At 40.0% G+C, this 18,958-nt stretch overlaps 1 protein-coding gene across 4 annotated transcripts in view; it reads left to right on the top strand.

Moving 5' to 3' along the window:
* Positions 1 to 18,958, top strand: part of ALCAM (activated leukocyte cell adhesion molecule) — a 143,478-nt gene that overhangs the window by 101,499 nt on the left and 23,021 nt on the right. For all 4 annotated transcript variants that reach the window (XR_006415823.1, XM_044441457.1, XM_044441454.1 and 1 more), the window contains exons 4-9: positions 4,519 to 4,583; positions 9,213 to 9,300; positions 9,749 to 9,931; positions 12,739 to 12,866; positions 13,646 to 13,775; positions 16,042 to 16,154. Coding sequence is in view for 3 of the 4 variants with exons in the window: in XM_044441457.1 (XP_044297392.1) it covers positions 4,519 to 4,583; positions 9,213 to 9,300; positions 9,749 to 9,931; positions 12,739 to 12,866; positions 13,646 to 13,775; positions 16,042 to 16,154 (707 nt within the window). In the remaining variant the exon portion in view is untranslated. The remainder of the gene's footprint in view (positions 1 to 4,518; positions 4,584 to 9,212; positions 9,301 to 9,748; positions 9,932 to 12,738; positions 12,867 to 13,645; positions 13,776 to 16,041; positions 16,155 to 18,958) is intronic.

Raw genomic sequence — 18,958 nt, 5'->3', positions numbered from 1 at the left:
ATCTAAAAATTATCCTATGTATTTCTTTGTTTCTGTAGCACTACTTCCTGCCATACATGCTCTAGTTGCACATCATTTCCCAGGTGTGCTTCCTTTCCCATATGTATCTACAAGGGGAGAGTCCAGGCACTTACTGGAAACAGCCAGTGGGCAGAAGAGGGGAAAAGCACAGGTCTTGCAGTACTGGCCTGTGAAGGCAGAGACATCATCAATTGAGTAACATCCCAGGAATTTCAACACCAAGTAAACCCAGAAAATTTTATCACTTAAACTGTTGAAAGACCAAGTGTATAATGGAGTTTTCCATTATAAAATAATATTCCAATATCACACAAAAGACCGATGAAAGGTTCAGTATTTTAGATTTAAATGTTGTAGATATATCTTATCATACATGCAAAGTTTTAACAGAAATAGGCAGTTTCTGGGAATACTTGGATGATCAACTAGTTTGCTAGACCTGAATCAGGGATTAATTTTCAGGTTCAATGTACACCTGAAGGTAAGAGTTAAAGGAATAGGGTTGCCCACAAACCCTAGCTCAATTCCCTCCCAACTGATTAACGTCCATGCTTCTCTTCAGATCTTTCTGTACTTAGGTTATCTAAGTATATCCAGTGGAATTAGTTTGAAGACCTCCCAACAACTGGGAAGTTTATCAGGGCTTTATCTTTATCAGGCCTTTCAAATGCTTCCATGCTTATAAATTCTGTTGAGACCGTTGTGCCAAACGAACAGAGGTATGAAGAAGCCATTCATGCAAGAATGTTCCAGGATAGCTCACTGAGCTACTCATTTTTAGCCCTCATGTAATATTGCTACCATGGATCAGAGAAACTTTATCATGTCATTGTCTTTCAGCATTGGTTCTATAAAATGTGAAAAAAGCAACTTATTTCACAGGTTTGTTATGAGGGCAAATTTAAGAATAAGCTGGCCGAAGCATCTTTTTGTATAGTAATTCTGATTTTTTACATTTGTGAATGCCCATTGCTTAAAGTAGCATTGGACGTTATAGAAAGCACTGACTTGATCTGCAATATGGATCAATGTGGATTTCCAAATGGCCAATATGCGTAATAATATGTAATATGCATAGCCACAGGATTCCTTATTTATGGACACATGCCAACAAGCATACTGACAGAAATTCTTAGTCTCTGAGTCTCTGTTGAAGATACCTCACAGTGTTGCTGTGAAGATAGAATGAAGGAGGACTATATAAGCAGATCCCAGTTCCTTGCTAGGGTGGGGGTTGGGGTTGGATATAAGTTAAATAAACAGATAATTTCTGACATCAGTTGATATTTGGCATATCCAATTCATCTTTCAGGTTTTTAAAACTAAAATTCTGTATGGGAGCTTGCATGAAACACCGCAGAGAAAAATAATTTTCAGATAACAAATTAGAAGCATGCCCAGGAATGTGAAGCCTTGACAATTGCTTTCTCTCAATCAGCATTTTCAAGAAGTTCATATCAATAAGATAGCAGAAAAGTTCCCAACTCTTTAACCAGATTAAATAATAATCAGGCCGTGGAAGCACTTTCATTTTGTCCTCAAATATAGGGTTGATCATGATATAAAGAGAGGGTTTTTTTTAAGCCTACCCAGAATTTATTCAAGTTTTTCTAGAATAGTCTCTCCTTTAGCAAACAGCACACCAAGAAAAGTAAATATTGTTTACAGAAACAATAAAATTTTGAACGCTAAACAGAAACTCCATCCTACCTTCCAGACAAGCCTTTTAGGTCAGATTGAGGCTTCCAATACACACGTTTTAAAATGTAAGCTATAGTATGATTGAATGGCAAAGATATTTAAATCCTGGTCAACATTCTCTATCTGTCTTTTCTACTATAATATCTGAGAAGGAGAAGTATAAACAAAATAGATGGAATTTGCATATATCCTTCAAGCAAATTTCTCTGTGCAAGTTTTCTTCCAGGTGTTTCTACAGCTCCACTGTAATATGTTAAAGTGCCAGTTCACAGTTTAGTACAACAATATTTCATATAGTGAGCATTTCTGGTACACACAATTAGAAGCTCAGTTTACTGGCACAGTGAAGGATTATTATGAATGAGTAATTCCGCTGAGTTAGCAAGAACAAAAGCTCTTAACATTTGGAATTTTCTGCACATTAAATAAGGTACTCAGAAGCTTTAAATTTAAATTAATTTTCATTATAGCTTCTGAGGAGGGAGAAATCTGGATTTTCTTAGCAATGCCATATGTTTACTCACTGAAGTGTATAAATTGCATCCACAGATGCAGTTCACAATAGCTTTTGCTGAACCCAAAAAGCTGGCTCTCTGAAAATCAGATGTATCCCTGGAGACATTTCTGTGAAGCTTGTTGTATCCCCAGTCCTGAACTAATGGGCTAGCACAGTGAGCTACCAAGCTGTGTTGGCTTGTGGAACCATTAACATTTGCCTGTAGCACCCACTGGTTCATTCACTGTCAACCATCTTTCTTGGTGAACCTTGTCTACAATTTCATGTGCACCTTCCAAAGTGCATCCTCTTTCCTCATGTCCATTCATATTCCCTGTCACTATTAGTTAAATGTACAAAGCTGTATTCTTGTAAGCTTCTAAATCAAGAGTTAAGTAGCCTGCTGAAATTTCTAGCAGCTCTAATCTAATGCTGTTGACTTCTGGAGCTTAAATTTATTGCTTCTTCAGTAAAAAGCTTAAATGAGCAGGTGCATCACATATTTTCTTTGTCTTCCATCTTATTATGCAGTGTGGATCTTTTATATAATAAATATAAATAGCCAAACTTCTGTTAATTCAAAAGTGATCCCTAGTGATTTCAGTGGGACACACTTGCAGGTAAAGTACTTTGAATTACAGTCAAAGGATACGTCAAAGAGCAAATGAGTTCCACCATATGTCTTCCTCAGTAATATCTTTGAGTTTATCCCAGTAGAAATGCAGAATTTACAGGCCATTTACATTAGTTATGATTTCAACAATTAAATTGCCACCCACCTTACAAGGCAACTAGATTGTGTTATTTTACAGCATTGTAGCCATGTGGCATTTTCAAAGTCTTATTTTATTTCAGGATTATATTCTTTGGCTCCAATTTTAGGAATAAAGTGAGGGTGCTTTTTAAAGAATGTAGTGCTTTGTTGAGAGCAACAGAAGGAAATTTGATGGCACTGCTTATATAATGCATCAAGTGGCTTCTATGGAGCACTTGAATATCATCAGCTAGTACAACATGAGGCATCAACTCAGTATTCTCTCTGGGGTGGAAGGTATTATTTGATGTTCTCAGAATCCCCCTTTTTAATTCCAGTGTTGATACTTTGAAAACTATATCTAAAAATAAAGAAATGTGCATTTCCATCATTAATCTGGAATATTTGTGTGTAAATCAAATTAATCAATTAAAACAGAACTATTAAACTATTAAAATTTCTTTAACTCAGTTGCAACATTAGCTATACTTACGTTAAGATTTATATAATATTAAAATTTTACAATGAGGTAAAACTAAAATATAATGGAAAAATATAAACATATTAAAAGGGCATATAGATCTGCACAATTAATCTCCTATTTTTGTTCTTACTTTTTGTTTGCTTGGTATGTTATCACTTGGCCCCCAGATAAATAGCCGACAATTCATTTTAAGTGGAATATCTCTATGCTAGGAGAACTTAGGACTCAACCCCATGCGTGTTTAAAAGACCTCCAGTTCTCCGCATGATGGCAGTTGAAGGTGTTTTCTCTGTCTACACATGTATAGGACCATGGCTTTGGAGATACAGCATGTAGCAAATTAGATGTAACATCCCAGTGCCATAGATGTGGGGGCTCAGGAAACAGTTTGCCTGTGAGACAAGGACATCAAGCTTGTCCTTCTTTTCAGGTTGTCAGTTACAATTGCATTAAAACATATAACTATAATATATCATGGATGTCAAATTGAGCCAATATAGCTGCTTCCTTGTAACTGGAAGGCTTGTAAGATACAGTGTTTTGTTTTATCAAGCCATTGGTCTTCCAGATCTATTGCTATCCATCCTGTGGGCTCCTGAAGGGCCTAAGGCATGCCTTTATTAGCCCTGCTACCCAAGATTCTCAAACCAGAGACATTCAGGATTAACGTGTGCTTTTCCCATAAATATGTCATATGGTATGTTTTTTGCAGTTCTCTCTCACCATGCACCTTTGCCCCACCCACTCCATTTTTAATGTCTAAGTACTTCTCTATCATCTCTATCAGCTAGCATCGTAGCATAAAACATGGTGTTGCACTTGAACAATATCCCAGGCAATCCTTCCTGTGGCTACTTTCGTATATATTTAAAAGTGAAATAGGCATATGTTACACTTGACCATTTTTGTATTGTTTTCTCGCATGAACATTATACTAGTGTAGGAAAGAATCATGTGAAACAAGTGCAACTCAGATTACCATTGTAAAAATATGCATAGTTCAATGATTGTCTCTTGAAAACCTTTGCACTTTGGTTGTTTTTTTTTTTCTTTGTGTTACAGAACAGCCTTCTCAACCTGAAATTACAAATCGGGCAATGTTTCTAGAAACAGAACGGCTAAAAATGGTAAGTGAACTTTCCTTCTGTTAAGCTCCTTCAAGTTGGTCTGCCTTGTTCTGATGATTCCCTGCATGAGCTCAACATGTTCTAAATGTGTATTAAATAAAATTGATTTAACACAGTTTAAACATTTAAAACATAACAAACAGCATATCTCAGAGTCTTATTAACCATCCTCATGGCCCCAAAGAAAGCCCAACAGAAAGGTCTTACACAGTTCCAACCAGTGATAAAACTGAGACTTGACAAATCTGCAAGTGAAACGACAAATCAGTGGAATGTGTTTCTTGATTCTCTATCAAGATGATCCATGCCAAAAGAACAATTTTTGCATAAAAGCTCCTTCACTGTTACCTCTTTCTGTTAGCAGTTTTCCTTAAAAACTGATTCATGCTCAGGCAAAATGAGGCCAGACTGTCATCCATGCAAGTGACCCCAGGGGTCGTACTTTAATCTGACTCACAGTAAGCTCCCCTCTTGTGCCTTACCGCTCTGCACTGGGTTGCCCTAGTCATTTTCCCTACATTCCAGTATTAGAAGTGAACTAAAAATAATTTTATTTAAAAGTACCAGGAACAACAGGCCAAGGTGGATAAGTCAGGATTGGTTAGTGCTTCATTTTCATTTTCATTATTTTCATGGCACCATTAACTGTTAAAATGCTGATGCATTGATGGATGTGTACCATTATCTCACCTAATTTCTATAGCATGTTAGTTGTAGAAAAGCTACCTTCTTGATGAGGTCATAAAGAGAGGACCTAGAGAGGTCCTCCTGGCGCCGTCATTATATGCTTTTTGGGACCAGGTCAAGACCTTTTTATTTAACCAATATTTTAAAGTTCCAATATTTTAAAGGTTCCCTGCATCCATCCTTGTGCCCCCCTGCCGGCGTCGGTGAAAGCAACGCCGGATTGGGGCAGGGCGCGGGGGTGAATGCCAGCTTAACTCGCCGGTCGCAGCCTGGGGCCAGCGGCCAAAGGGCGACGGCCAAAGGGCGGTTGCCGCCATTTGTGGCCGTTTGTGGCTGTGCAGGGGCTGGGCTGGCAAGAGACTCTGTCAGTGGGTGGAGTTTTATATCGGGGGGTAGATGGGGAATTGTATACTGTTTTAATATTTTTATTGTATTTTAATTTGTTTTTATGGAGTCGATCCTGGCCATGTCGGCGGTTGAGTTACCTGGGGACCACGTGGGCGCCACCTTTGAGGTGGTAGTGGGCAATGGACGTTACAGTGGTGGGGGTTTAACATGTCCGCGTAGAAGGAGGGAAAGATGGTTGACACCTGTCCCTCCTTCTGGTTATACCCCCAGCCAGAGGGTTTCAGGTAGTCAACCGCCCCCTGGGCCTGACGCTGCTGTTGCTTAATGCCAGGTCAGTCCACAATAAATCGTCCCTCATCCACGACCAGATTGTGGATGAGGGGGCCGACCTGGCTTGCATAACAGAGATCTGGGCGGGAGAGGGGAGGGATGTTGCCCTCTCCCAAATGGTGCCCGCCCAGGTATCTAGTTCAGCACTGTCCATGCCTGGAGGGGAGGGGAGGGGGGTTACTTTGGTTTACGGAGCCTCCATCTCCCTCACGGGGCTTTCAGTCCCTTCAAGGCTGGGGCTAGAGTGCCTCTACTTGGTGCAGGGCGACTGAGACAGACTGGGAATTCTGTTGGTGTACCGTGTACCCTTCTGCCCAACAGACTCCCTGCCTGAGCTGATGGAGATCGTCTCAGACCTGGTGTTGAGGACCCCCAGGATGTTGGTCCTGGGGGACTTCAATCTCCACGCCGAGACTGGTCTGACCGGGGCGGCTCCAGACTTCATGGCCTCCATGACGGCCATGGGGCTGTCTCAACATGTCACAGGCCCGACCCATGAACGTGGACACACTCTGGACCTGGTTCTCTTGACGGGGCAGGAAGAGGGTGATCTGAGGGTGAGGAATATGTGTCTGACACCCCTGTCATGGTCAGATCACTTCCTCGTGAGGTTTGTGCTTAAGAGCGGCCTTTCCCTCTGTAAGGGTGCAGACCCGATTGTGTGGGTCCACCTCCAGAGCTGGATGGATCCGGATGGATTCCTGAAGGCCCTGGGGGAATTTCCAGCTGACAAGGCTGGTGCTCCTGTCGAGGCACTGGTCGAGCTATGGAATGGGGAAATGACCAGGGCTATTGACACGATCGCTCCTAAGCATCCTCTCCTGCCGGGCAGAGCCCACTCTTCCCCTTGGTATACACCTGAATTGTGGGTGATGAAGCGGGTTGGGAGACGTCTAGAGTGTAGGTGGAGGAAATCACGGGATGAATCTGACCAAACACACTTAAGAGCCCTTTATCGGGCCTATGCTGTGGCGGTGAGGGCAGCAAAGAAGAAATTCTTCTCCACTTCCATTGCCTCTTCACAATGCCATCCGGCGGAGCTTTTTCAGGTGGTACAAGGGCTGGTTCATCCTGGCCCTAAGAAAGATCCGGTACCACCCACTGACAGAGTCTCTCGCCAAGCATTTTAGGGAGAAAATCGCTCAGATTTGTCACAAGCTGGACTCCACTAGCGACTCAGAGGCTTCTGGGGAGATACCAATGTCGCCGTCTGGTCCAAAATTGATGGATGAGTTTCAGTTACTGTGGCCTGATGATGTGGACAAGGTGCTTGGACGAGTATGTCCTACCACTTGCCTATTGGACCCTTACCCATCTTGGCTAATTAACAACACCAAGCACGGGACAGGGACCTGGATCTTGGAAGTGGTTAACGCCTCTCTGAGGGATGGCTGAGTACCTGCCCCTTTAAAGGAGTTGGTAGTCCGACCGATCCTGAAGAAGGCATCACTGGATCCAGAGATGGCCACTAATTATAGACCAGTGGCCAACATCCCGTTTTTGGGCAAGGTGTTGGAGCAGGTGATGGCGGGACAACTTCAAGCACTCTTGGATGAAGCTGATTATCTGGACCCATTTCAGTCCGGCTTCAGACCTGAGTATGGTACTGAATCTGCCTTGGTCGCCCTGTACGATGACCTGTGCAGGGAGAAAGACAGGGGGAATGTGTCCCTGCTGGTTCTCCTGGACCTCTCAGCAGCTTTCGATACCATCAACCATGTTATCCTTCTGGATAGGCTAGCGGAATTAGGAGTTGGAGGCACTGCTTTGCAGTTGTTCCACTCCTATCTCAATGGCCAATTCCAGAAGGTGATGTTGGGGGACTATGGCTCTGCGCCATGGCAGCTATGCCATGGAGTACCACAGGGATCGATTTTGTCCCCTTTGCTATTTAACATCTACATGAAACCACTGGGAGAGGTCATCAGGAGGTGTGGGCTGCGGAACCATCAGTATGCTGATGATACCCAGCTCTACCTCTCATTTTCTACCAGTTCAGGTGATGCAGTGGCTGTACTAAACCAGTGCCTGGTCGAGGTAATGGGCTGGATGAGGGCCAATAAACTGAAGCTCAATCCAGACAAGACGGAGGTCCTGTTGGTTGGCAGATCGGGCTTCGGGGAGGGTGAATTGAACCTAGTCCTGTATGGGGTTGCACTCCCTCTTAGGGACAAGGTCCGCAGCTTGGGAGTGCTCCTCGACCCAGAGCTTTCACTGGAAGTTCAAATGACAGCGGTGGTGAGGAGCACTTTCTTTCAGCTTCAGCTGGTCCATCAGCTGCAACCCTATCTGGAGAATGACTGCCTAGCGACAGTGACACATGCGTTGGTGACTTCCCAACTTGACTTCTGTAACACGCTCTATGTGGGGCTGCCCTTGAAGACGATCCGGATACTTCAATTGGTTCAAAATAGAGCTGCCAGGCTGCTGACGGGGACTGGGCGTTATGTTCACATGACTCCAGTTCTCCGTCAGCTTTACTGGCTTCCCATTGAAGTCCGGGCCCAATTCAAGGTGTTGGTTATGACCTATAAAGCCCTTAACGGCTTGGGTCCTGGCTACCTAAAAGGAGCACTTACGTCCATCTGTGCCCGCCCGCCCCTTGAGATCAGCGGGAGAGGCCCTTCTCCGGGAACCCTCCGTGAAGGATATTAGGAGGGTAAGTACTCAGAGGAGGGCTTTCTCTGCGGTGGCGCCCAATCTATGGAATGTGCTTCCCAGAGAGGTCCGCCTGACACCGTTGTTACTTGTTTTTCAGCGCCAGGCGAAGACCTTTTTATTTAAATGTTATTTTAATTGCTAATATTATTTATTTATTTTGCATCTTTAGCCAGGAGGTCTCCAATTATATTGTTTTTATATTGTTATTATTTATTTATTGTTGTGAGCTGCCCCAAAGCTTTGGCGAATGGGGCGGCATAGAAGCCTTCTAAATAAATAAATAAAATTTTAATTGTATATTTATTCATTTAATTCATTTTAACTATGTTATTTTATACTCAGTCATGGTGTAGCAAATTTATTGCTTAGCATTGGATATAGTATTTGGGCTTTTAATGTTTGTAACCCACCCAGAGAGCCCTCTGGGCTATTGGGGTGGTATATAAATGCAATAAATAAATAAATACATAATAATAATAAATAAAGATTTTGATGGTACAGGTGGCAAAGATAGTTTCTTGATGAGCTGGTGCACTAGTTACAGGAACATACAAACCCCTACTATTCCGAACTTCAGATCTAATCATGTCTTTGAATTTTTAGCTTGGGGAATGTATTACAAAAGACGGTTATCCACAGGGAAACCTAACATGGTTCAAAAATGGAATTGTCTTGCAACCTGTTGAAGGAGGTAAGTTTTAGAACTGGAAGTGCATTCTACTGGCTAATACAGTGGGATTATTTTTAACAACTCATTTAGTTGCTAAATTATATCAACAATGTTGCAATTAGAACTGTAAAATATTGGCTGGACCTTGTTTCTGTGCCTTTTCTCCAGTAACTAGACATAAACTTTAAATTAGTTTCCTTTTTAATGTAGTTACCTTAAGAAATATTATTGTTCCTTCTGTTGCTTGGAAGTTTCTTTTCCCAGTAATTTGTAACAGCTACATGGTAACCTTAGTCATTTAGGATCTCTTTTCCTTTCATTCATGTAAGGAATTCATGTAGAGTCTTGTCAGAATAACTTAATTTACATTTAATGTATGTCTCACACCATATTTTTGCAAATGTCATTAAAACAGACTAAATTTTTAAAATGCAATGATAGTTGAAAGCCATGCTTTTTCTTTCAAAAGCTGTTGTCATAAATGAGCAAACAAATGTGGCTAAAGCAAGTGGACTCTTCACCGTGATATCATCTCTAGAGTATAAGCCAATGAAGGATGATACCAATGCACAGTTCACCTGCACAGTGACATATTTTGCACCCACTGGACAAGAAACCATACGGTCAGAATCGGTGGTCTTTGACATTCATTGTAAGTTCATAACTAACTCTGTCTCTACAACAAGAGGCTATATTTCTGTTTTTAGGGTTTCACTGTTACTACTGTTTTAAGATAGGGTCAGGTTGGATAGGTTCTGTCCAAAACATGGCTTTACAGTTTTTTTAGATGGACAAAACGGGAAAGTGATGGACCAATATTGGTAAGGATGGTGACAAGATAATATGTGTTATGGTTGTTTGTGTAAGAGTTTGAAAACTTGTTAAGCCTATTTATGTCACATAGAACTGTATGGAAGAAGGTATTAATGTGGATAGGCATAGATAAAAAGCATAATGAGCCTTACAAAGGGGATGTACATTAAGAATGTTAAGCAGCCTGAGAAATTACAACTATACGGTGAAGAAGAGACTAGGACTCCTTTCAGTAATAAATGTACAGTTGCTACTGAATTGTTATGAAGGATCCAAATATTTTTTTCTCTTCCTAGTATGTAAATTGCAACAAAATTCTCTTTTTTTCAGCACTAAAAGATACTTTTTTTGCTCCTCAAGATAGTGTGATTAGAGTCTTAGATGATACTGCTGATGAGAATGTGTTACCCCATGTCTGCATCATTCCATGAGCTTTTCAAAGATTTTTTTTTTAATGTACTGTATTGTACCATGGCAGCAAGAACCCCATGTAACCTTTAAAAATAGGAAAAACTGAATCCAAAAATGCAAGCAGCTTCAATATTCACTCTTTCCTCAATGTAGTTATCTGATCAAAAATTGCATTAAAGTGGATGTTGGGGAAATGCAGACAAAAATACACATCTTAGTGAAGAAACTACAAATATGCATTAAAGGACTTTGCAAAGTATGCAAAGCTAACATTCTTTTCTAATTAGGCAAAATTGTATACAAAACATGTACAAGAAGAAGAATATGCATTAAAATGGTTCTTAACTTTTGTACAGTTTTTTAAAAATTACATATTCATATGGAGTCAAGATAAAATGCACTTAAGACTGGAAAAATGAATTGAGAAAAACCACAGAAAGATTCTTTCATCAATTTTTACAGCTAACTACTAGAGGTTTCTTAACCTTTCAGACTAAAGCTTCATCTGAAAGTCAAGTAGAACAATAGCAGAAAAAGTATTGTTGTTGTCTATCTCCTTTTCCATGACGCCGACTCTTCTATTTAGTTTGTGAAAAATTGAGTAGAACAGGATGGCAAAGAAAAAACGATGTATGAAACCATGCCCTTTCTCTTATATCTTCTTTAAAAAAAACACCCAATCGCTGCATTCACACATAACGGCGGATAACCCTGCATGGTTATCATGATTTGCAGGGTTTTAAACCATCATCTACCTGATAGATGATCAAGTAGTTACTATTTTATCCTGGTTCTCCCACTACAGCGATCTATGGTGGTACAGAGAAACCATAGAACAATGTTGTTTCTTATTGTGGTTTCTAAAGACCACAGTTATCATTGTGAAATACTGTAACTGGGTTCAGATAAGACAGCAGGCCAGCAATGGTAAGAAATGGCCATGGTGTGTTGTGTTGTCTGAACCAGCCAATGTTTGATAGAACTAGTAGCTCAACTGTCTTCATCCTAATGAAAGAATATCTCAGTTAAAGTCTGGTCAACTATGTTGAAGACACTATTAAAATCACCAGATTTATCTTTCTAAATGCCACTACAGTAATCAGGGTGCATACATCAGTTATATATTTCATTTATTGAATGAAAAGCAGTTCAGAGAGCAGCCCTTTTGCAGTGCAGTTGAATTACCTCGTTCAATGAAACCATTCCTCCTTTTTACTTGGAATAATTATAATTCCTCATAATCTGGTTGCCAATGTTTTGATAAATTTTTAATTTCAGTATTTTCAAATCAGGATTTAATGAAGCATATAAAGTACTGATTAAACTGTGTGTGGGGCAAGGGGCGGGCTGGACTTAAGCAACAATTCTTTCATAAGATATTCCATTTGAGTAAGAGCCATTGTCTCAAAGAACAATGTATATTCTTCAAAATATATTGTGACCTTAGAAGTTTCCTTGACAGTGTGGCTGTAATCCTATATCCAATTACAGTGAATTAGAATACACCCCATGAAACTCAATGGGACTTTGACTTCTGGGTAGATATACATAAGATTACATTGTAAAATGTTATACTGAAAATAAAATCCCTGTGATTTCAGTGAAATAGACTTTGCTTAGAATTCCAATCATAGAAGCACATATTTTACACAAAACAGCTTTAGCTTTCTGCTTTACTCAGAAAAGGCAGACACTGAGCCATTCTTTCTGGTTGCCTTACATCTCTGCAAGAAATGTGGCCAAAACTCATTCCTGAAGAAATACAGACTATTATTCATAAGCAGAATTTAGGCAGCTAAGCTATAGTACTTCACTTGCCTGTATTCTTTGATTCCACATCGCTAGGTCATTATCTGGTGTGTATCTGGACACACAAATATCTGGTGTGCAGCAGTCTGTCTCAATAGTGATGTCACATTTGACAGCACCATTCAAGTGCTCAGTGAGGAACAGGAGTTCTAACGGGAAGAACACAGGTCCTCTCTCTGAATAGGAGAGTTGGTGCAGCTCCTACATTGTACAAACAGTCTTGCCAGAGCAATCAAGTGCCTATCCTGGGAGCTGAAGGTAGGAAACAAGCAGCGATAGGCTCATGCAACAGCTTTTTTGTGTCTATAATTCTGGAATCAGAAGAAAATCTTATTGCTCACTTTTCTGAGATAGTCACATTTTTAAACATACTTTTAAATATTTAGGATAGGATAAGATCATGAATTGATACATGTGTCTTTGCAGATCCTACAGAGAAAGTTACAATTGAGGTACTTTCAGAAAGAAATACAATTAAAGAAGGTGATAACATTACCCTAAAATGTTCAGGAAATGGTAATCCTCCACCTCAGGAGTTTTTATTTTATATTCCCGTAAGTATTACTTAACTGCAACTACTTAATGGGGTGGGGAGAGCACTCCAGCTTAACATTACAGATGGACAGGTAGCTAACATCTGTCCCACAACATTCTAGCTGTGTATCACTTTTATAATTTGTAGACCTAAACTTCCATATGTTCTCTACCTTCCATTTTCTATTAATATAACATTTCCCAAAATGGCAATTATTTTTAAGAACTAAGCAGAAATGTTTGTTTCAAAGACTCTGGGTATGTAAAGTAGTGATGAACTGAAATTACTCATGTATTTTTAATTTGTTTTCCACGAACAAGAACTGGAAAATTTCTCTGACTTTTTTAGGGTTTTTCTCTGAACTTCCATATTCATTTTCACCATACTTTAAATTATGCAGCAGTGTTCTCATTCAGTCATGAAAATTCAAACACAAGAAATTATATCCATGTTAAACTGAGAGGCAAAGGCTTAAATCTGATTTGTGCTAGTGGAAACACACTAGCACAATAGGACTTTCTCCCTCTCACTTCCTCTGCAGCCTTCTGTAATCCCCTTCAGCACAAAGTAATCTGCTACAGAGTGTATTCCAGATATCCAGAGTAGATTTTGAGGGGTGGGGAGAAGATTCCCCCTTCCTTCACATTTCCACTGACAGAACTGGTTCTATCAGCAGAACGGTGTAATTGGTTTCATCACTGTGTCACCAAATCTAAATGATATTTTTGAAAAGAATTAAGAAAATAAAAATTAAACAAAACTGTCTTGGTAAACTTATCCGCTCGACTTCTTTCAAAGGGAGAATCAGAACCTATACGAGGTTCTAGCCATTATATATTAACAGATGTAAGAAGAAATGCAACAGGGGAATATAAATGCTCCCTGACTGATGGAAGTCTGAAGGATTCCACTACTATTACAGTGCACTGTAAGTGATTTAGTTTTATTTTTCATTATTAGTTGACATCAGCCTTGTTTGTTATATCATAAACAAGAGAAAGGTGGGACAACCAGTGGTGCTCCAGGTGTTTTGGCCCTCAGCTCCCATCAGTCTCTGTTGCATAAGCAATGGTGAGGAATCATGGGAACTATAGGTCAAAACATCTGGTTGGCCCACAACTGTGAAGGATGGCCAGTAAAGCATGTATTTACCCAATGACTACTAATAGGCTAGCATAGATAGTGAGATCACCCTACAGTTGATCAAAAGGCAATTTTACAATTACTGTATATATACATAAAGTCCATATTTTCATTATATGGGAGAAAAAAAAATCTCATGGTGCAGAACAGCATGGGAAATGTAGAATCCTTGTGGGTTAACCTGGTGGTGGTCTGGATTCAAAGATTATTCTATGCATAGATCCAATATTTCATGAAATGAAGGCCAAGAATTAATGAGTTCCTTCCTCCTGTGATGTCTATGACAGGATTCCCTCCTGAATGAGCTTTTCTGATCGCTCAGGTCCAAGGTTTTATCTTGCTTCAAAGAAAAGATTTAAGGAAACAGAAAGAAAATTACCCTGTGGAAGGAAAAATCCTTTCCTTAACCAACCTCTCCTGTTAACATCGTGCTTTAAAAACTTCAGAAAACTTAAGAGACCAAGTTCAACACCTGCACAGGATAAAGAATAAATGTCTGCAGCTGTTCCTCAGTTGACACATTTTATTCTCACAAAGAATAAAGTCATGAGGATGGGATCTTTAATGTTTCTGTCCTATGATTTATGGCTTTGATTTGCCAAACACATCTTCGGGGAATGGGAGAAAAACAGGATGGTATTTGACAGGCAGTTGCTAGAGTGTTTATATATGCTTATAGACTGCTAGGTAAGCAGCTGCACAGCTTGATAAGGAAAGTGTACGTACAACCACTGACAGTAGAGACATTAGGCCAGTATCAGTCATGCACAGGTATTACTAACTATAAGTAATGTTGGTTACTGTAGCAACATAAAGCTTTGCACACTCTCTCAATCTCTCTTTCTCTCACCCCCTTCCCCACCACATGCATACGGATGCTGTACTTCCTTTAATTATATCAGCAGTCTTCGTGGAATGAAAAGGAAAAATGTAGATGGTGTGCCTTACCTGTGGAGGGAATCAAGCCACAGGGCTTTCTGGTGGGATGAGTGAAGAGCAGTTCACAGCTTAAGTGACATAAAGGTGCTTTAGTACTGACAATTGTACAAAACGGGAGAATTTCAGCCTGTCTAGGCACATACATCTGATACGTTTAAACACCTACAATTGTAATATTAAAGCTCTGTGGGTCTGTATGAAGTAGAGAAGGCAGCTAGAGACTGACTGTGGAAAGCACTTCATTTGTTTTTACAGCTTTTGAGAATGAGTCAGTAGTGCTAAACTAAGATAAGCAAATACCTTTTCCTTCAACTGGAATTCACTTTAACTTTGGCAATGTGACAATGTTATTTCAAAGTGTTTAACAAGTCAGTAAATTTGTTGGGAGGGGAAATGGCACACATAAAGAATGCTTTTTATGAAATCTGACGTTTTAAGGATACTGCAATCCTCCATGCAAACAAGGCTGGTGCAGCAGGATTAAGAGGCATTAAAACACTTTTTACTCAGCTGCAGATCTCCACCATTCTAAATCTCATACTAAAGGAACACTACATACATATCTCTTGTCAGGCCTGTGACTGCATAATAAAGATTGATGGATTGATTGATATATACATATCTAAAAAAAATCTGCCATTCTTCTTGTCTTTTTAGAAGACAAAACATGATCCCCATGTTTTAGAGTTCCAATTTTGAATTGTGTTTTGTTACAAACAAAAACTTGAATATCTCCATGGTTTTTTAAAAAAAATATGTGTTGTTCTTTAAACAAAAAGAGGCCCCTCCCAAGCCCCTTGTTCTTTTCTTACCATTTCCTTACTTCACATATTATTTTTCTTTCCCAAGAAATCCTTTTTGTTTGTTAAGTGATCCAGCATGGAAGATACAGTGTTTCATTTTCTGCTACCCAATAATTAGATAGATATGCAAATATTTTGCAGCTTCTTTTGAAGCTTATTTTCTGTTCTATTGTATAAAGTAATTGACTGAGACTTTGAGAAGATGGAGCTTTAACTGGAAGTAATCAACAGTTTTTCTCTTCTGTAAGCTGCTAAATGAGCCACGTTTATGAGACCTGTTCCTGACAATGCTGACTTTCTCCCCCATAGATTTGGATTTGTCACTTTCTCCCAGTGGAGAAGTTATTAAGCAGATCGGAGAAGCACTGCCTGTATCCTGTACAATCTCTTCTAGTAGGAACGCTACTGTATTCTGGCTGAAAGTAAGTATTGTTAATCCTGATGTGGTTAAGCTGTTTGTGTCCCTGATTTCATCAGGCTTTAAAGAACAAGGAGGAGCATTCTCTTAGGAACTTTAGAAGTCATTATGATTATGTTTTGCTATGGTGGAAGGTGCCTCTGACCAGTAGTTTAGACACTACTGAGTTGGCTGGACCAAGAGTTCATGCACTCGCTGATAAGGAACATATGGGTAAAAAGAGCCTGTATAGATGGTGTACTGTGGGGGTGATGAAGATCATGAGAACAGAAAAAAGACCCTGATAGAAACTCAAAGACAAAGAAAATATGTGCCTTTAATGCACCATTTAGCAGCTATCATGTACCAAAATGCAGCCTTCAGATTTGATGAACGAAGCAATGATTTTCTTGTTTGGGTATCCCTACCTGAGTAAAATATACAAACTGAGAACTTTGTCCTGGGAGCAGCCTGGGTGAGCAGCAGCAGCAGCATTTTGTAAAACCTTGGAGGTGGTACTTATACAGAGCTGTGTGGTGGTGTTGATAATCCTTGCATCCCTGCAGGAAACATTTACAAGTTCGTAGCTGTCACTCTTGTGGGGATGGGATGCTGAGTAAGTCATGATAAACAGCCTTGCAAATACATTGTCCAACCAGGGAAATGGCAGGGGGAGCAGCAAAGTGGAAAATAAGGGTGGTGCAGAATGGGAGCATTTGGTTTTCTGAAAGTCATTTCTACTCTCCTAAAGCACCTGTTTAATTGAAAGACTTCAGAAAAGGCCTGACATGCAGCCGAGTGGTTGAAGCAGTACAGAAAGAGAATTGCAGGACTTTAAAAAAAAAAAAAAAAGTGTCTGCTTCCGTTTGATCTGGGTTGATACTCTGCTTTGATTATGGTGCTGTGTATTTGTTAGAGTAGATAATATAATATAAATGATTAAAAGTAACCGCTATATCCAGGAACAATTTGGCTAAACACAGGGGAGGGGAAAACATGCCGCTTTCCCTGAATCACCATGCACTGCTGAAAGAAACCAATCCAGCTGACTTTGCTGTTCCAAGCACAAGTGCTGCAGCTCAGGCTGAATGCAATTAATCCCACAATGATCAGTTTTATGCAGTTTTATAATTGCATAGAGAAGTGAATAATTATTTAAAGCACTTCTCATAACAGTATGAGGGCTACCAGTGTGCATGCTTCAAATGTATGTTGTAGTAATAAATATGCAAAGTTTGGATCTTGAAATCTAGTCAATAACTACTCCTCAGAGCATCCTGTGCTGTCTTCTGATAGCCACAAAAATATGAATCAATTACCCACTGGAAAATGTGAGACATTTCTGATGTCTAGCAGCTCGGGTAAAGTAAATCAGTAAATTCAAAGATAATTAAATTAGTATTGATATTTTTCACATTATTACTAACAACAATTGAATTCTGACCAACATATTGATTTCTTGAGTGCTGCTACTCATTTGATAATGAATTGTCTAGACATTATACATTTGATTGACATAAACCTGTGTATAAATTAACAGCTGAACTGTAGTTCTTAGATTTAGCCAATTTTCCCAATTAAATGTGGGAACGCTAACAGAGTGTCTCTAGGGGCCCGAGGAAAGCATGCTAGAGATGTTAAATGTGTCAGGTTCCCCTGTCAAAGCTATAGATCCTCTTGCAACCTCAGGAGGATGAATTCAAGTTGGATTTACCCCTTCCTTCCCACAGCTGCCATAGAAAGTGCTATGGTGGATGCAAAAGCAACCTCATTGCTAGGATGCAAAAGCAACCTCAGAGAACCTCAGTGAAATAACAAACAGGATGTTCTGGTATGGGATTGATGGAGTTGGGATCAACAGAATTGGCCCAGTATAGGATTGATAGAGTTCTCTGATTTCAGAGCCCTTTCTTGCTCTCTAATTTTCCTAAATCTCTAATACATGATCGGCTGCAGTGGTGCGTACAGTGAAGTGGGTTTCAGCAACAGAGCAAATCCATCTGTGCAGTCACACTCCTTTCTCTAAAATGAACCTCCTTGCTTTGGAGACAGCAAACAAAAAACAGTACTAAATGCTATGGCCTGTGAGCAGTGAGGCCTCTTGCAGTGTGCAGCAGCAAATGGCATGGATACTAAAGATATTTTTAATTGCACTTTTAATATACCATAGCCATACCCTTTAAAAAAATGTTGCAAGAAGTGTTACAAAACTAACAGGAAGAGAGGCACTGAGTTGAGGGAAGAAAGAAAGCAGAGGAAGCTGGACTACTGTGGTGGTGGATGGAGGGTTATCAGGTGCATCCCTGATCTGTCATTAACCAATATCCAATTTATAGGAACCAGACATAGGGTTTTCTCTGTGGTAACATCATGATTGTTAGACTCCCTCCACAAGGAGATTTTCAAAGACTCTCCCTTCTTTTTTTCTTGAGATCTGTTCTAAAGATCTTCCTGTTGGAAGGCTTTTAAAAATTCCTTGGGAGGAGGGAAGGGATGTTCTTGTTTTATTGAATTACTAATTTGTAAATTTCTGATTTTCTTAGGGAGCAATGCTATTTGAACTGCCCATAATGCCTTAAATGTGGAGGTGTATACTCATCCTGTGCAGGATGAGAGCAGTGGAGCAGGTGATCTTCACTTCCCTGCCCTTCCACCCTGCTACATGGGCTCCTTTTTCTAACTGCTTGAAGTATCTTGGAGTAGAAAGGAAGGAGGCTGGAAATGTGTCAAGACACCATATATTCTGATCTCTCCAGTCTTCTTCCCTTCTCCACCCCTTGAGATGTCTATCTCTGAGGTTGCTTTCCCAACCTCAGAAAATGGATGACA

The sequence above is a fragment of the Varanus komodoensis genome, unplaced genomic scaffold (genome assembly GCF_004798865.1).
Source record: "Varanus komodoensis strain SLA01 unplaced genomic scaffold, ASM479886v1 scaffold4, whole genome shotgun sequence".
NCBI classification, from domain to species: Eukaryota; Metazoa; Chordata; class Lepidosauria; order Squamata; family Varanidae; genus Varanus; species Varanus komodoensis.
The sequence above is the reverse complement of the archived record's forward strand: the minus strand, read 5'-3'. Positions and strand labels throughout refer to the sequence as shown.